The 19,237-nt window shown below is 35.7% G+C and overlaps 1 protein-coding gene across 1 annotated transcript in view; it reads right to left on the reverse strand.

The window, feature by feature from the left end:
* The window catches only part of PIK3C3 (phosphatidylinositol 3-kinase, catalytic subunit type 3), a gene marked incomplete at its 5' end in the record, with an annotated part of 45,494 nt that overhangs the window by 14,891 nt on the left and 11,366 nt on the right, over positions 1-19,237 (reverse strand). Inside the window, 8 exons of the mRNA XM_010078941.1 lie at positions 132-222; positions 4,074-4,242; positions 10,667-10,741; positions 12,351-12,435; positions 15,012-15,076; positions 15,735-15,804; positions 16,137-16,265; positions 18,440-18,571. Of these exons, the coding sequence (XP_010077243.1) occupies positions 132-222; positions 4,074-4,242; positions 10,667-10,741; positions 12,351-12,435; positions 15,012-15,076; positions 15,735-15,804; positions 16,137-16,265; positions 18,440-18,571 (816 nt within the window). The remainder of the gene's footprint in view (positions 1-131; positions 223-4,073; positions 4,243-10,666; positions 10,742-12,350; positions 12,436-15,011; positions 15,077-15,734; positions 15,805-16,136; positions 16,266-18,439; positions 18,572-19,237) is intronic.

Raw genomic sequence — 19,237 nt, forward strand, 5'->3', positions numbered from 1 at the left:
AAAATACTCAAAACTCATAAAACAGGAGCAACTATTTTCAGGTCAGTTTCAAATAAGTCACCACAAGTGACTGAAAGTTTCACAGCATAATGACTTGGCTTACTGAAAGACAAGGAAAGCTTTCCAATTACCTTTTTTACAGTCTTATCAGGTTCAAGAGCAATATCTGGAATGTTGGCATCCACCATGAGGGAAAACAAGTTCAAGATCAAGTTGGAATACCTAAGCAGAAGAGCAGATAAGGTAAAACACTTTGTAAACTGTACAAAAGACATTTTGTAAACTGCTTCATTGAAGAACACATCACCCTCTTAGTGTGAATTGGTAATGATTGAGACCAGACTTCAGCTGAACATATCTATGGTAAAAACATAACATACTCAATATTAACAGTCAAAGTTTAACCCTCGAACTGTCTCAAACTGCCAAAACTGAACAGACTGCTCTGGTTTTGTTATAATCTTCTAAAAGTCATATGAACATTTATCCATCAAATATAAACTATAATTACAAATATAGTAGGATTTAATGACTTTTACTTCCAGTAAGACAAACATATGCTAGAATATAGATTCAAAGGTTATTTTTTATTAAAAAGGATATAATTGATATAACATTATTATATAAATTAGCATTCAAACAGCTGAAGTCTTCACAGTTACAAGAAATTATTTTTCAAGTTGCTGCAAGGGCTTTTGTCATAACATGCTGAATAGCAGTGATCTAACCAGATCCAAGTCTGCAGTTGCTCAGTTAAGCTGCAATAACACTGGTAGGCATGCTGCACTTAGAAAGCACAAATGTCATTTATAATCATTAAAAAAGACAAGACAGAGTACAGTTTTCAGTTTTAACATGGTGTTGGAAGCACTCGCCAATCTTTTAAAGAGCAACAGCTAATTTCCTGCAAGGGCAAAATGGCAAGTTGCTTTTTGAAAGCATCATTTTCAAGCTGTTCAACATAAACTGAAACTTCCCTTTCTCTGTAAAGAGACCTAGGTCTCCTTTCAGAGAAAAAGTATGTAACTGACTTCAAAATCTGAAATATTGCTTTGCTAAGAGCACTAGAAGGCTTCATAGATGATAGAAAATAAATTTGTATCAGCAAAACTTGTTTGCTAGCAAGCTGCTGAATATATATAAGCTGACAATTGCAAGGAGTACAAAGTATTTTAACTACACAAAAGGACTGCTTCATAGACATATTTTACAAAGTAAATACTGCTTAACAAAAATCTAGAAAAGCATAACTCCATCAAAAACTCTTCATGCTTCATTATGAACTGGAATTGCCATTAACACATACTAACTTAAGTTTTAACTCTATTTAACACATACATTTAAAATAAACTGTTTGGGCAGAAATGTTCTGTGTCCAATTTGTTTCAGCTGTTCTGTTTCACTTTCCCAAGGGCTGGAATCAGGAAAATTACCACAAAGAGGACAGACAGAAAAAGTTATGCTACTGTTTTGTTTCAGATCCAGCTAAGAAATCTGGCAGTCAAGTTGCTTTGGTGCCAGCAACGGTCCCCACAGGTTTTAAGAAATCTTTTTTTCTCCGTGCCTGAAACAAGCAAATCCCACTTTAAGCATACTTAAATCTTACAGCTACATTCCCTGAAGTCTCTTCCTAGGTCATCAGAGGCTGCCATTGGTAGTTCTCCCTTTGAACTGACCCAGGTGTCCAGAGTTCGAGTCCCTTTTGCTCTTGAACCACATAAAGGATAAGATCTTATGAGCACTTACTGGGATTATTTAAGTGACAAAGGTTTAGAACAGGTCTACACTTCAGTGCTACATGCCACTTAAGTGCTGGTTCTGTTCCACACAATGAAGTCTTTTGGTTCTTGGTACTTAAAAGTAAAACCGTAAGATTATTTGAAGAACCTAATTAAAAAAAAAATCAAGAAAGCTAATTTTGGGCCTGGTATGGAGTGGAAAGAGACAAAAATTAGGAAGGAGTTGCTCACTATACTGTTTGCATGTCTTTCCTCTGCCCCTCACCCCAACATTCTTCGAGGAAGGGAAATGCTGACACATAACAGGACCCGAGCACCTTTAACTAGTCTCAACGTGTATAATGAAGGTGTAAAAGGCTGCTAGAGGCCAAGTGAGGGTGCAAGCTCTTCTGCCAGCAACAATTTGCCCTGCAACCCTTTCTAAACACAGAGGCTGTTCCTTCATTGCAGAACTGCTGACAAACACACACAATAGATTATCGTTGCTTGCAAAAGTGGAAAGCATCTCCCCCCTACCCTACTCTGAAAAAACCCCAAACTCCACAACAAAAAACACACACCAATGATCATATGCCAAACTGCTTCCAACCTAAAAAAATATTTTTTCACTTACATGTTTTAAATTGTTTTTATTTGTTTTCATTATGTAACACCTATTCCACCAGGAGTCCTGAAACACTGAGATACAGCACTTGAAATATGTAGAGAACTGTCTGTATACCCCAGGGAAATAAAGAAGAACAGAACACAAATTGACAAAGATGACAAACACAGTTTGCATTTTGTCGTAGCAATCAGAGGCTATGATTTCACACTACTTAGCCAGAAGCAGTGTCTGTGAATGGGTTTGTGTCAACATGCAGAACTGTTAGAATGAAGCCATCCCACCTCTAATTATTCTTTTTTCAATAAGCAAGTAATCTTAATCATTTTTAGTTCTAGCTGCTTAAAATAATATTTATAGTAATACTAATATTATTCTATGCTATCTCTGTTGAAAGCCTTAAAGGTATTTATCCAGATTAATTTAAAAGTACTTTCCTATTAGACTGAACAAATATTGGAGAGACTAATTACAACTACAATCCCATACATTAAAAATGAAACCATCTTGATTCACAGTTCAGTTTTATATCCAAATTATTGCTGCACTTAATGATGATCTTTGTGGCAAACCATCACATAAGTTAATGCAACGGATAATCCTTCACTGATGCAACAGACCTTTCCATTGAAACAGATACGTTGTTTTTATTGCTTAAACCTAATTATTTAAAAAATAAGACATACAGTATTACAAAACGATTTTAAGCAAAATTTAGAACACGGAATATACATTAGCCTTCTTGATTCTTCTCTGAAGTCATGAATATTGCTTGCTGGTAACATGTTGCTGTTTTTTCACGCTGCTGAATTGCTTTTAATCCATTAACAATGTCAGTTCATAAACCAACTCCTTACTTTCTCCTTTTAACAAGGAGAGAACTACATGTAGCTTTTTTATGTCAAATCGACTGCCTACTTTTCATACTAAATGTACTTTTCACACATGCTTTTCATACCACTAAATTTTTTCCACATATTTGGAGATTAACATTATGTGATCTTGATATCAAAGTGAAAGTCTTTCATCTCCATGGAAGATGTACTAGATTAATCACCAGACAGACCACGAGCACTCACCTGTGTTCTGTTGAAACAGAACAAAGCTGAGCTACTTGGCTCAGAAAACTGATGGTAAGTGACATGGTCATTGCAAAATAATGAAGCTGATTCCAAGTCTAAAGGAGAGATCTGTTGGTCCGTAAATAAATACAGTTTAAAGAGGTTTTATCTTTCACAGTTCTGGGTATACACTGCTAATATTTGTCCCATGGGACCTGAACCCAACTAAGCTTATGAATGCTGTCTTCAAGCTAAGAATCTGGTCATCACTTATCTAAACTAGAGGAGGATAAAGCAGCAAATGAGTAATGACTTAGAGTTTAAAAGGACAGTTAATTGATGATATCAGAGAGAAAATTGCTTAAGGGCAAAAACATATCCAAAAAGCAATATATAAATTAATACCCCACAGGAGTTATGGAAAAGGCTATTCAGGCTATTAAACAAGCAAAACTGGGGACCTTAACTTGAAGGACAATTACACTCAAGCTGCACGTTACACCTATGCTGTGATGTTTTCATTCCTTTGTTTCATATAAATTATTTTGTCTACATTCAGACTTCAAACAAGTTTTGAATTTTCAACAGAAATATTTTTTCTGATTCATTTACTCCTCTCCTTCTCTACAGTGGCTCTAATAAATTTTAGCATCAAAACAGTATTATTACCTGCGGAGATGGAGAAAGGCTGTGTAGCACTGCTTACGGAACTCCTGGTACTGTTCGCTCTGCGTGCCTCCCATACCTTCCACCATCTCCTTATTCAGCTTCATTGGGGGAGGTAGAGGCTTAGGGTCCCGACCCAAAATATAACCAAAGTCAATGTGAAATAGTTTACCTGCAGAAGAAGGAAAGATAAACATAATTACTTACTTCAACACTTCATAATAGTACCAAATTTTGATGCAAAACTTGGAAAATAAACCTAAGACAAAACTGGACGTCTCTTGCTGGTTTATTACTGTTCATGAATGATTGCTGAATCATATGGGTGAGGGTTTTTCATTTGAGTCATGTTTTAAAGAAAAGAGAAAGAGAAGCTACTTAAGAGATGAAACAGATTTCACCCTTTGAGCCTCTTCTATTTTTGTAAGTCTAGACAAAAAAGCCTTGGATTTCTAATATTTAGGCTTTGAAACCTTCAAACACCTACTTAGAAATCTGAGTTCCTTATAAAAATGGGTGATTTTAGGCATCTGACAAAACAAAACATAACAATTCAGGAAACAGCTTGAGACCACAGAGAAGTATGAAGGAGCTTCCTGTCCTGTTTTGAGGTTAGGGGCAGGATTACATGTAGGCATCTACACACAGAAGATACACAGTCTGGACAAACATTTCTGATGTGTAAAGTGGCTCACTCCTCAAAGTCTAAAAGATGTCATTAGCACTCTTTCAGGAAGCAGGAAAAATCTCTGCTGGAAAGGCTTTAAATAGCCTCCCACCTTAAAAAACAGTGTCCTAATAATCATTCTCCACTCCCCATTTAAGCTATTTTACTGTAGAAAAAGCAAGATACACTTACTGACTGGAAGAAGATGAGATGTTTCCAGGAATATGCAATAACACAGCACACACACTGAGAATTATTTAGTTCAAAACCTAAAAGCTGATACTATTGTGTATTTCTAAGTTTGTTTGTGTTTGGTTTTTTTCTTTTTAATTTTATGAGGTTGACTACATTTTTCTACAGAACACCTGGTTTTCTAACATATGGAATAAGGAGGATAGGCCCTTTGAGAGTTCAAGGAAATGGCACCAAACATGGAAAGTTTCCCTGACGAGCAGCCAGGGCCTGAGGGATTTGAAAGTCCATCTGAGTTCCTTTCAGCCTTGAGAGTGAAGTGATCTTTGATTAAGTGAAGCATGGACTTGTGGAGACTAAAAATTGATACCTGGTGCTTGCAATAGCCAATAACATCTGACTGCGCTAGAGAGGCTGATTTGTCCATCACTTTTACTGCTAATGCCTGGATTTTAGTACAGGAGAAAGTTCCCATATAGCAGCACAGAAATTGTTTTATTTCACCACAGGACTGTTAGGAAAAGCTACTGAAAACATGCACAGAATTCTTAAATCCTTAAATAAAATGCACAAGGCAAAGCAAGCTAGATGCAATAATTAAAATAAGTCTGGTGGCAACTGTCTTTTAACAGACAAGAAAGCCTTACAAATTATTCCGAACTTATCTGTTCCAACCCCCAACCAATACACAAAAAACCCCAAGCTCTGGACTTCAATATATTTTCTGTAAATTGCAACTGCCGCTATTATTTTAACCTGATTTGTATGGAAAAAGTACAATTTAGTTACTATTTTAACTGAATTCCTATTTTAAATTTGAAGCAATAGGACAAAAATTCCCCTGATGAAAACGAGTGGATGGATGGGATGGTTTCCTGGCTTTCACAGAAAATTCTGATGCTACCGTCAAAATTTTTCCTTCACTAACAGAGCACTGCCATGGTGAAAAATATCAGAATGCCTAATTTATTATCATCGTTTTCATCAGCTGCATGTTATAACCTGTCTACCCAAAAATGAAAGAAAGTAGAATGAATTGTTAAGAACTTGTTCAGGATACAGATTTCAAACTCAGTATGCAGCAACAGCTGGAGGTAAAGTTTATCACTGTCATACACATAATGGATAAGGGCCCAGCTTGCGCTAAGCACTGTAATTCTTCCCCCTCACACCTCAAGCTGTCCCTTCTCAAAATACACTGCATGCAGACACGTTATAGGGAAAAAAAAAAATGTCAGATATGTATTGTTAAATGAGAAATACTGTTCGAGATACCTGTAAGAGAAAACATTTTAGCAGACCAGCAGTTAAAGTTTATGTTCTCTTTGGTAGGCATCACAGAAATTGAGAGTTGCAGAGAGAAATCTAAAGGATAACAGCATGTGTTAGGTTTTTCTGTTTTGGTTTGGTTTTTTGTTTTAAAAAAAGGATCCTACTCTATCAAGACCTAACCTTTAAAAAAGTATTTAGAAATTCCACTGCATTTCACATACTACAGTAGTTTGCAACATTAATAAGTATATTTATTAATATACTTATTTAAGCACTGATATAGAAAGAGGGTTTGAGTCCTACAGTTTTTCCATCTTTGTCATCCTCAAACCTGCTTTGGGATAGATGGCTTTAACTGAAAAGCACGGAAAGTACAAACACATGGTGTCATCTCACATATGGAACTGTTCAGATCTTTGCTGTCTAACCTGGCAAACCTTTCTAACTGAGACTGAAGAATAACTCAGATGTGAATTGGTGCACTTAACACTCAAGACAAACCACAGTCCTACCTCTAAGCATTAAATGAGAAGACAGTCCCGTTCTTTCACACGTCTACACATTATGCTGAAAAGTCAATGTGGTTTTCAAGTTCTGAGACGTCTGTTTTTGACTTCCCTCAGATGATAATAACCTACATTTATCCACCTATCAATTTGCTCTAGTTCTACAAAGCAACTTCAAGTGTAGAGTTCAAACCAAAGTGCCTGTATTTAGGAAACCTACAATGCAAACTCGAATTTACAAGTAGGTCCCTAAAGGATAATAAAAGATTAAGCTGGCCTGTCATTAGGGTAAGAATTAGCTGCTCAGACACACACATGCAGTGCTACTCAAGAACGCCGTTTGAGCGTCTCAGGATATCCTAAAACACCTACACACAGCCTGCAAATATGACAGGACCTTTGCAAAAGCAAGTTGAAGTTATTAAGATATCTCAGATGGGACAGGAGACTTCACTTGCCTATCATAGCTGAAACACTATCACAGCTCTAATGATGTACTGGCTGTAAAGGCTTAGCAAACATGAAGCTGTCCACATCTGGTGTTACATCAACAGCTAGATCCCAACTCCACGATCAAAATGAGAGAGTGGAACAAATGCAGAAGAAACAATTTTCAGGGGAAGGCTTGAACATGAAAGTTAACTGAACATGCTACGTCTGGTATATCACAATCCAGTTTCACAACCATCCAGCTCTTCCTTCCAAGGCAACAGAGGGCACATTAGCTAATAAGTCAGATACTGGCATTAATATATAAATCAGTCTGCAATCCTACAACGAGGCACTGATGTTATTTAAAGCTGGGTATTCAGCTGCAAAACAGTGTCTTGTTATTTACAAGTCACTCTAATACCTGCTGTTATAGATCTGGAAACAAGAAATTAAAACATATAGCAATTGATAACATTTCATCTCCAGGACAAGTAGGAAGTTGAAAGTTCTCAGAGAAAAAGAAATATTCCTGTAACATAATACTGACTATATCATGTGACATTCAGGTTACAAGCTAAGGCACATGTGTGAAACTGATGCAAGTATTAGTGCAATTTTTGACATAACTGATAGATGAGGATGTTTTGACTGAAGGCTCCCTATATCTCTTTCCAAACTTCTACAGGTACCCTTGAAGTACAATGGTACAGAATTAAAAAATCTGAAATTTTACATTTCTTGTTTAAGACTACTGAAAAAAAAAAAAGTCGCCATATTCTCAGGATTAAGGCATAAATCAGTCATGAAAGACAATAAAAATTATTTCATCCAGATAACAGACATTCTCACCCTACAGCACAAAAAAACCCCATTTCTAACACTGAGTGGGAAACAATTTGTTTTTAGAAACTTGAATCCAAGAAAAGTATGTGAACCCACAGCTAATACTCAGCATTCTTCACCCTACTGGAAAGCGTCAATTCATTACAGAAATATAATGAAAAAAGGATGCATATATGGTAATATAATTTTGAAGAATGATACTTAGAGCTTCCATTCTTCAAGAGAGGAATGAAGTTAGCTTTTTCTAACATAAGTCTAAGGGATTCTCAGTAGCATGAAACAAGCCTTTGTAGCAAGCCTTTGTTGTATTTGGAACATAACAATTTCTCTTGATAGCTCAAAAATCCTCTCTCAGTATGTGACAGTTTAGGTAGCAGATTAAAACAATTTCAGACTCTGAACATACCATGGATGTGCACTGCCCTCTGCTGTGAGGCGTAAATTCTTCCACCAAGACAAACAACCACTGTGAAGTTACTTTTTAACACAGACAGGTAAGATGCACTTTAGTCCAAATCAAAACACGAAAACATTACTACTCTGAGCATGTAAGGAGTGCCTGCTATGGAAAGATCTATACCTGTCACCTTCGACAAATGGCAGAGACCTTTCAAGACAGATTTTTCAATGCCCATTTGTTCATTTTACCCCAATCAAGGCCCAATAATTAATTTTCTACTCTTTCATGCAGAGTGTGCAGATTCAAAGTAACATATGTTTCAAGTGTATCTGTAAACTAAGAAGCCTCCCGTGAGGATGTGTCTCCCTTCCCCAAATTAAATTTTTTATTTACATGATTCACATTCAATAAACATTTCACTTGATTATAAACACCGAACCACAACTCCTAACTGTTCATCACTAAGTAATGACGGTATTCCAGGCACCAGAACCCCCATGGGAAGCTGTATTTCAAAAGCAAGGAATCAAAAAAAAAAAACCTCCAAAAAATTTTTCCCCTGCAAGAAGTGTTTTTGTTTGTTAAAACTTTGTGAAGTTCATGCAGCTACACACAAACTAATTTTCAACGAAAACACTTGAATTTCACTCCACCCCAAGGCATTGATTGTAATAGTTGAAGTAGTTTAGTTTTCAAATTTTTCATTTCCTCTAGTAGGGAAATCTTCTATTTATTTAGAATCACTAGAATTATTCACTCTACCTGGTCTGTTCCTAATCCATAGAGACGGCAAAAAAATAACATTAAAAAGTTTCAGAGATCAAAATGCTATCTGCTATTTTGAACTTTCAAGATACAAGTGTTTTGCTGCAAACTAAAGGATGTACTTGATTAAACAGTAATTTCTACTACTTTCTCCCCCAACACTGAATTTGTAATAGGCAGCACACCAAAGAGTCTATTTCCTTTTTTGTTTTAAGAGAAGGATTAAAAAAATATATGTAATCACAACTGGAGCTGAATGGTCCAGTCAGGTCCGTTAGGCTGATGACGAGCACTTGGATTTTTGCTGCACAGTGGTTATGTTTCATCAAGAACACAAGATTCATAGGGAACAGAAAATGCTGAAGTGAATCCTGCTCTGACAGGTCTCACACAACATGCCCACTTCTGGGACTCATCATGTAAATTTCTTAGAAAAACATACACAGAACCACTTTGTTTAAAGGAAAGTCAAATCGGAGACAAGAATTCACACGGACATCTCACTAAAATCATCAACGTTGCATCTAATTCCATATGACTATGATAATACTTGTCTAAACATCTACTGTACCTGGAATAGCATATATAAAAAAGCAGAATTATTTGACATCTATCAAAATACAGCTGGCATCCAATTAACAGATCTTGAATTCATAAAATCACAGAACGGTTTGGGTTGGAAGGAACCTTAAAGATCATCTAATTCCCACCACGCTGCCACGGGCAGGGATCCTCTCTGATACCATGTTAAAAAAGCTACTAAACAGGAAACAATTAAATGGAAAATTACATTGTTTGATAAAGAACAATTAGGATACTTGGGGTACACAAGTATCACACTTCACAAATATCTTTTCATGCATCCTTTTCCAGCTTTGGACGAAGAGTTCTGAAGAAAAAAAACGTACTTATGATTTTAGTCAAGTTAAAGATAAAAGTTAAATGTTTCTTCATCTTACACAAAGGCGGTCAAATTTTACCGCATACTAAATCCATACTACTTTCAACAAAGGCAGCCTCACTCAAGAAAATTCTTGTGTTTAACAAAAAACAACTTACAGGTCCAGCTTTCAGTGTAAAATATGTGACCACAGAACATAGGACTGCAAAATAAGCCAACTGAAAACTACACAAAAACCCCAGTGTTTATAAACACGCCTGTGTTTATGAGAAGTTAGACTTCAATTACCTACAGATGTATAAATGGCTCTTAAACTGACATCGAAACCACATATCAGATACATATTATATCATGCCTACTAATGTGGTTAAAGAGTAATTAATCTATTTCCTTTCTTATTCATCTGCCACTTCACACTACTAATACTTTACACCTACACTTCTATTCACTGGATCAAGTATTACCTTAGATGAGACAATGGAACTTTACATTTTAAAATACACTTTAATTTACAATACTCAGTTGGTTCTACTCAAAAGGAAAACGAAGCAAAACAGTAGCAACACATTAGAAATTAAACAACTGCTGTTATAAAATTATACTGCTAGAAAGAATTACCTGTTTTTGTTAGCAAAAGATTATCCAGATGTCTGTCTCCAACTCCAAGGATGTAGGTAATTACACAATAACCAGCTGCAACAAGTAAATTGTAAACATCAATATAAGTATCTTTCCAGAAGAGCAACAAGTTCCATAATTAACAACAGCATATGACATTATCTCAGTTCTTCTTCGCAAGTAATAAACATGCCATAGATACTGTAGGCAGATGTGGTGCTGGTGACGAATAATCAAGAGTATTGGCAGTATGAAGAACATTAGAAGTAATACATTAAAAGTCTGAAGTTTATTCAGAACCACCTAGATTTTAATTTCTTACTACACAATTATATGCCTAACACTAAAAGCCTAAATTCACTCAATTTTGGGATTAAGACACTTCAAAGGAATATGAAGTATTTTGAGCAAAATGAATGTACACATTCTGAACTTAAGATATTTTAGCACAACTGTAAGTACGCACTAGACATTTATATGAATCTGAATGTATATGTCAGCAGTACTTACAAGCTAAGCAGTAAGCAAGCCAGGCAGTGATAAATAAATTTGAACTCATGCAAACTGTTTTAATTTTAATTCTTGCTTTCACTGTTTTTTTTTTTTGTAAAATGAAGTTGCTTTTAATTTCATGGACAGCAGATGTGGTATTTTAACACTGCCATCGGTTTCTGATCAAGAACTACACTACCTCTTTTTCTTGTCCAAATAAAATAGGAAGTTGAATGTAGTCTCACCCCACAAAACACCTGATGTTTTAAAAACAAATTAAAAATTTGTACTCCAGGGACAGGGCACTTTATACTGGGGGTCTGCTACAGGCCAACCAACTAGGAAGATGAACTGGATGAGGCCTTTTACAGATAGATGGGAGCAGGCTCAAGCTCACAAGCTCTGGTCTTCATGGGGAGCAGAGGGACAACACAGCAGGGCATAAGCAAGTCAGGAGGTTCCTGGAATGTGTTGATAACAACCTCCTTCTCCAAGGAGAGGTGCCATGCTGGACCTTGTTCTTACCAGCAAGGAAGGGCTGGGGGGAAACGTGAAGCTCAAGGGCAGCCTAGGCTATCGTGACCATAAAAGGATGAGGGGTACCAGCTTAAAGCTGAAAGAGGGGAGATCTAGATGAGATATTAGGAAGACATTTTTCACTGTGAGGGTTGTGAGGTAGTGGCCCAGGTTGCCCAGAGAAGCTGTGGATGCCCCATCCCTGGAGGTGTTCAAGGCCAGGCTGGATGAGGCTTTGAGCAACCTGGGCTAGTGGGAGGTGTCCCTGCCCATGGCAGGGGGGTTGAAAACAGATTATCTTTACCGTCCCTTCCAAACCAAACCATTCTACGATCCTATGAAATACAGCAGATTTATTATAATGTAAATGCTTTATATCTCCCTAAACTATACAGGCTCCAACTCATGATGCAGAGGGGGCAGAGGCAAGATTATTGTTAGAAAGCAAAGAGTATTTAATTTCTAATCACTTTTAAGAAAAACAAAAAGAGGGCTGCGGAGTGGAATTGTGTATGACATGCCAGGCTTAGAACTGTTCTTCTCACAGGGATTCTGACAGCAAGTACATGCATGATGCCCTATCTGCAGTCATCTAAACTGAAATGTCTTAGTATCTCTTCTACCTTATCTTTTATACTGCAGATATCAATTTACCAACTGTAATACTGTAACTTACCGCAGCTCTTAACATACGTGTCCATCACCTCTGCACTTATTCCATGAGGGCCAGTCTCACTAGGTGCATGTTTTCTGAAGAAGTTCTGGAAGGGAAGTCATCAACGTATTTAGTTATTCCACATGATCTGAAACAGAATCTTTAGAACTGGTAGAAAAAAAAGATTCAATCAAGACCACAAACGGCCATTATTACAGTCTGCTAAATTAACAATCACTCCCTGGAAAAAAAATCCAGTTTAACTTTGTATCACTTTATTAATCATCATATTTTTATACTCAATAGACACAGATGTGAAGTTCAAATTGTAAAGAAGTTTTCTTTATTAACAGCTTCAGAAAATTAATTAGTAACTTTTCAATGCATTGTTAAGAACTATGAGTGCAAAATACTTCCACAGAAAACTGTTTATGCCAGACCAGCAAAAACTAAAACAGGACTAACAGTTCAGGTTTGTAACTACATTTGGGACATAAACTTACAAGGTTTACTATCATTATTTGCCTCCTTACTCCTCAACACAACCAATCGCTCCTGAGTTTGAAAGGGAAATCTAAGTCATCAAATGGAAATTTCACATTTCCTGAGAAATGTGGACAGGGCGAAAACAGTCCTTCCCACTACCCAGAAAACTGTGCTTTTCTTGACTGAGACAAAAGATGAGTAAATTATATTCAAGCCAAGTTTCTTCCAGTAAGCAAACAAAGATAAGCCAGCACTGGAGGAGGAGCTTTGCAGACATCTAGATGACATAAGTGATGAAAAATCCTAATGAAAAAATGAAGGGAATGACACAAAAGAAATGGATGTACTGAAGCAAGGCCAACTGCAGGCTATTTAAGAAAGTTTTGCTTGAAAAGCAGTCCTGTTGTAACATTTATCAGAGTTTTAAGAATTGGAGAAATTATCTTTGCTTACAGCAGAACAAGTCCTTCTGAGATATGTTAAAAAAGCTGACAGTAGAAATATTCTGTTAAATGAAATCCCTAAGCAAAATGTGGAAGGCAATTTAACCGGTTAACAGGGTACTAGAGAGATACAAACAAACAAAAAATATTAGACTTCAGACCATTCAAATGCTAAACTGTAGAGAGTGGAAGAGAAATACCTCCAAAACATGAACTGTAATTTCAAGATTGTTGATAGAAGGTAAGCAACAGTCAGACACGAAAACATCTTTTCTTTCCTGCGGATCTGCATTACTAGCCAATATTAGATTACTTGCTTTAAATCTTTTCATAAGTCAAGCAAATTTTTAATCTTTAGATATAGTGCCCATCTTTATTAAAACAGCTGTGACACCCAAAATGAACATTTACAGAAAGAATAAATTCTATCATGCTTCATGGCACAGGAAATCTGGGTTCTATAATGTATTTTGCCATTGTCCTGTGAAGTAATCTTAGATCATATTCTTTTGGCATCTTGTCTATTTAGATTAGCAATTGTTCACATGAAGAATTGCTCCTTATGTCTGCACAGCAACTAAAACAGTGGGGCACCTATTTTAGATTGGAATATGATTTTATAAGTAATTGAAAAATTTCACAGGCATTTCAAAATATATGATTTTACAAAAACATACAATGGACTAGAATGAGAATAGTACATTTCCAAGAGTACAAAGGATTGTCAAGAAAGTACTTTATAAACTGGATAATTATTGAACGTGTAGTTGTAGCTTATCACAATCTTTACTGAATGAAAAACTCAAAAAAACTTAGGCAACGATGCTGGTCACTGTCTGATTAATGATAAGCATTTTTTATAAGTGATAAGCATTTGATATGTTCATTTGTTAAGCAAATGATCACTACAAATGATAAGCATTTTTTAATCTCCGTATTTTTAATATATGTAGTTTATAGAAGCTCTGAGCTATTTACTTCGGCTCCCAGCTATTGAGCTATGAACAAATGCAAACTTCAGTATCAAGTACCAAAAAAAAAAAGGGGGAAAAAAGAGACTGTGACAAATTGAATCCAACATCAACATGCTGTGTTTTCATTAAAAAAACCCAAAACTTATTAACTATTTAACTCATTTGGCAATTTGGAATGTTTTTATCTAACTATATTTATCCCAGACATCTGAGCTCTGCTACCTAGCTCATGTGCTGTGCTTGAAACTAGCATGGATTTTGTGCGCCATTACGTGTCCCTCTATTCCATGACAGTTACTGAAAGTTTGTTAAAAAAAAAAAAAAAATTCAAACACTATCTACAGGAAAACAGACTTCAGAAATTATATGAACAAACTGATCAGTTGTTCCATCAAAAAAATCATTAAAACATACTTTCACAAGGTATCAAGCCAGAAGTACTGACGGAATGACAGAAACACTTCAAAACAGTACAGAAAACTGTCACGCACCTACCATTCATCATCACAGCAAAGCCAGAATTTCTGTACCACAGCTAAATTACACTTTAATTGTTTAAATGGTATTACTTTTAGGACATGAGGTATTTATACAGTGATTTATGTGTATTTTTTAAAGCAAAACTTCTGCTGTAAATACATTTATGTTTCAAGCTGTAATTTGTCTTCTAACAACAGATACAAAAATCAGTTGAGAGACTAAAGACTTTTGCATGACATCTAAGCCTGCAATTTATACTATTTGATCAGAAGATGACTTAAAAATCTCCCATCACGTACCTGTATACTTTCCTCAGTAGCAAGAACTTCCGCAACTGGTACTGACTGAATAAACTGCATGAAGCCTGTGACAGAAAACAGCCAAAAAATAATCTCCAATGCATAGAACTTTCAAGCTACTCTATAGAGCATGTTTATTAAAGGGCAACGCTAATACACAGTTTCTTTCAACTGCTTCTCATTGGCAAAAAAACCCCCATGTTTTGTCTCAATTTTCTGCCTTCAATAGTTTTAAAACAACTTGTCATTAACACAAATTAGCTTGCAAAAGGTCTGTTGTTCCAAGTTTTCATAAGAAAAGAGAAATCAACGGCTTTCTAAACATTTATCCAGAGTGTACCTAAAAGCACAGCCAAGTTTGATTTCATCTTGGTTTTTTTCTCCTCCATTTCATACAAAGATTTATAAATAGGAGTGTTAAAAGTTTGTTGTCTTAGATGACACAGTAAGCTAGCAGCAAAGATAACACTACTGATTGTCACATACTCCTAAATCCAGACTGGGCTTCTTTTATGAAGATAACTCAAGTCACCTACGGAACACTGTGGTCACTCAGGTTGTTTACTTCAACTACTTATATTGCAACACATTTTTTTTAAGCATTTGAGCTCCTTTTTAGAATGCTCTACTAAGCAAAACATCTAGCATGTCACAGCAGTCTGTGAACATTAAGTAGAAGATTCCTCCCAATTCTGTATTTTTAGGAAATAAAAGTATCCATACCATGTTTTGTACTAGTTGCTAGCACTTTATAGGGTGTCAGCTTCAAATCCAGATTCTCTTTTCTTAAAAGCTAGAAAAAAAAAACAACACAGAAAAAAAAAAAGCAAAGATTGATGCAACAGAAAGGTAGCTTCTATTTCTAAAAGGAATGTATATTGGACATTGATTTCCACCATTCTTCACTGAAATCAGTGAAGAGTGAAAGTCTGTTTGCCAATTTTGTTACTTAAGTATACACAGGCTCATTGCCTGTGTATAAAGAAAAGAAAAAATCCACCTAAGATCTGAGAACCCTAGAAAGTATTAGTAACACAAGCTGCATTAAGAGTTTTCAACAGCCTTGTTCTCGACAAGGAAAATCAAGAATACAGAAAGATAACAATGTGGATTAATATTTCTCACCTTATCCATAAGTGATATAATCTGAAGAATAAGCTGATCTTGACGTAAATCATCACCGTGCTTAAAAATTACAGGATACTTGCCTCCATCTTCTGTCTTGAAGAATAACTGAGCAGGCATTAAAGCACTCTGGAAAAGGAAACATATCCTACTAAGCTGGTTCACAGCCATGTTGCTACAGTGGAGTTCTAAAATATAAATCCTTGTTTACTGCATTGTAAATCAGAAGTGAATTAAGTAGCAGGTCATAGGATTCATGTATAAAATTCAGTTACAAAAACATTTACAATAGCGTCATTTAAATACCAACAATGTAGCAATGAGCACCAGTACGTTTTTCATGTTTCTAAAGTTTGGTAGAAAAGAAGCAATTCTAAAGCTTCTAAAAGCAGTTACTCAGACTCAACAGTTAGAACATATGATTTCCAGCTACCAGAAGTGTGATCTAGGCACACTTTAATAAAAAAAATACCCTAAGGTTTTCCTTCTTGTTTTTTTAGCAAGGAGTAGGAAGGATACATTTCCTTCTCCCCTCGCCCCAGCAGCTGAAGAGGAAAGGAGGATTCAAATTTTGTTTGTATGCATCTAATTCTAATCAACATAGAAGCATTATGCAAAAGGTCACAACAAAACAAATTTTAACTGACCAGATCAAAAAGAGACACAATTATAGGATAACCATCAAAGAAATGCTAGGGGCAAGACATCTTAAAAAATTAATTGCTTCCTTAATCTACTTAGTAAAAGCAAAAATGCCTTTTTACGTTGTTTGAGAAAGACAATTTGATTGTTTGCAATTTCTCTGCATAAAGAGGGTTGAAGGGGATCAATTATCTATATGAATGATTTAATCTACTCCAACTGACCAAGTCACTGTCCTCAAAAACAAAACAAAAAATAGAAATCAAGGATAAAGAGTTTAATACTTGAAGAGTTCGATTTTCACATGCGATTAATGTTTCAGAATTACTAAGTTACATAAATAAAGAAAAAACTATTCTTTAAATTGTCCTACAAAAGCTGCCATGTGATGTCAAAGAGCACTAAAAATTAGTCATTCTTCCCTCTTTGGGTTTGTTTGTTTTTGATCCTACAGTGTAGAATGCAAGACTAAATGGAAACCTCTAATCTTTCAGAATAAGAAGATTCGAATCCATCTCTGATTTTGAAACAAGTTATATCTCATATTTTTTGGTCCTAATTTTTCTACATTGCTACAGAAGATCAATATGTAGAAGACTATCTGACTTGAGTTTTTCCTGATCAAGTTATTATTCTTGACAGGAAATATTTAGTTGCTGTTCCAGAATTCTTTTCATCAACATACTTCCCTCGACACTTACTTAAATCATATTCATGCTAAAAGTTGACTCAGGTTTGCAAAACCTTGTTTTCATGACAAGGTCTATCCAATGTTGCCTCCAACCTGAGGTGCAAGAGCATGAAACTGAAGCATGTTCTTCAAAAGGACTAACTGGCAAATAAAGCAAAAAGACTAACCGAACTATAAAGAAGTAAGGCAAAGCTAGGGAACCAAGGGATTATATGGGAGAAAAAAAAAGTTGTTCACCTCCAATTTTAAATAAACACAAATTATATCGCAGTCAACAAGCAGCCTGTCAAAGTTTGAAACTACTAGGCATAATAAATTTATGAGCTAGTAGAGATGATGGATTAACACTGGTTGCCACAGCAGCTTCAATTTTTATTTTAACTGGATATAGGCTTGACTGGTAAAGCACATTTTTGGTCATCTTAAAATGAGATCACAGTTACCTGTATGACTAAAAAGTAAATTTATAAAGAGGTCCTACATCGCTGCAGACTGGCAATACCTTACAATCCACATAGTATAGGAAGCAAAATAACCCCAGCCTTTCCAACATCATATTGATGGTTTATAACTAGAGCAAGGGATGGCCACACGATCACAAGCAACTGCTACAGATTGGTTTAAGGAGTAAACTAACCTTAAGGATAGAGGATCTACTTGCCAGTCCACTACAACAGAATTAAATGCTTCACCTTATTTCTTTCCAGTCTCTAATAAGTTAACGTTTTTGTTTTCCAATGGAATAGATGCATACATCTAATCAGTTTTATCAAAGCTGCTTTGAGGTTTGCACATTAATTTGAAAACAGTTTCACAGCAAAAGTAAAGAGTTGTTTATCCACTTATGAGCACCTTAAAGTTACATTTTGCCTCAACTATGTCAGCCTCTTTAAATCTTTCAACTGAGGTTTTTAAGCTTAGTGCTTATAAGGGTTGTTTGTATTTCAGCTATTCATAACATCTCATTTACCTTGAAGAGTGTGGCTTTTTCAGGGATTATCCCTTTAATTTTCACCTGGGGTTCCAGAGGAAGTGGAATAAGTTCCATATCTGCTAAATTCATTTTTTCATTATCTGCTAACAAAGCTTGAAGCCTCTCATTCTAAAAGAATAAAAGATCAAAACCTTATGTAAAAAAAACCCAAAACAAACCACAAAACACATACTAGATATACATTAACAGTTAAAAAGTCTTTTAACAAAGGATATATTAATAAATATTGAATTCATTAAATTCTTTACTCTTCCAAAGAATCACAGTTTCACTCTTAAAATCCGGTGAAATAAAAACTCCCCATTTGCAGTAATCTGAATAAGGAAGCAGATATTCCATCTAGTCTAAATACAGTAAGGCGATTTTAAGTGCCAGATACAATAGTCTTGTAAAAATTTATTTCTAAATTGCCTGTGCAAGAAGCAGGATGATTTGTTTTCTATACCAGTATCAAATGTTAGCTCTGTTTTAGAAACTTGATTGAAGTCCTTAGCTCTGATCCTTTAAATCCCTGAACGCAAAGAGATCCCCTACCACCAATGAACCAGATTGCCAACAGCTTTCATAGATCCGATTTCAGGACTTGTTCTACATTCCTACATCTGTAGTTACCAAAAATACAACACCATCCAGTTTTTGATTGCTTTACACTTGGTGTCCTACATAATACAGGTTGAATACATAAAAGTCTCTAGTCTTTTACCCTACTGAATAAACAGGCATAAACACAGAGTCACAGCAAGGCAGACCACTGTTAGGAAAACTTCCAGTGGT

This window comes from Pterocles gutturalis, unplaced genomic scaffold, assembly GCF_000699245.1.
Source record: "Pterocles gutturalis isolate BGI_N339 unplaced genomic scaffold, ASM69924v1 scaffold7306, whole genome shotgun sequence".
Classification (NCBI taxonomy): domain Eukaryota; kingdom Metazoa; phylum Chordata; class Aves; order Pterocliformes; family Pteroclidae; genus Pterocles; species Pterocles gutturalis.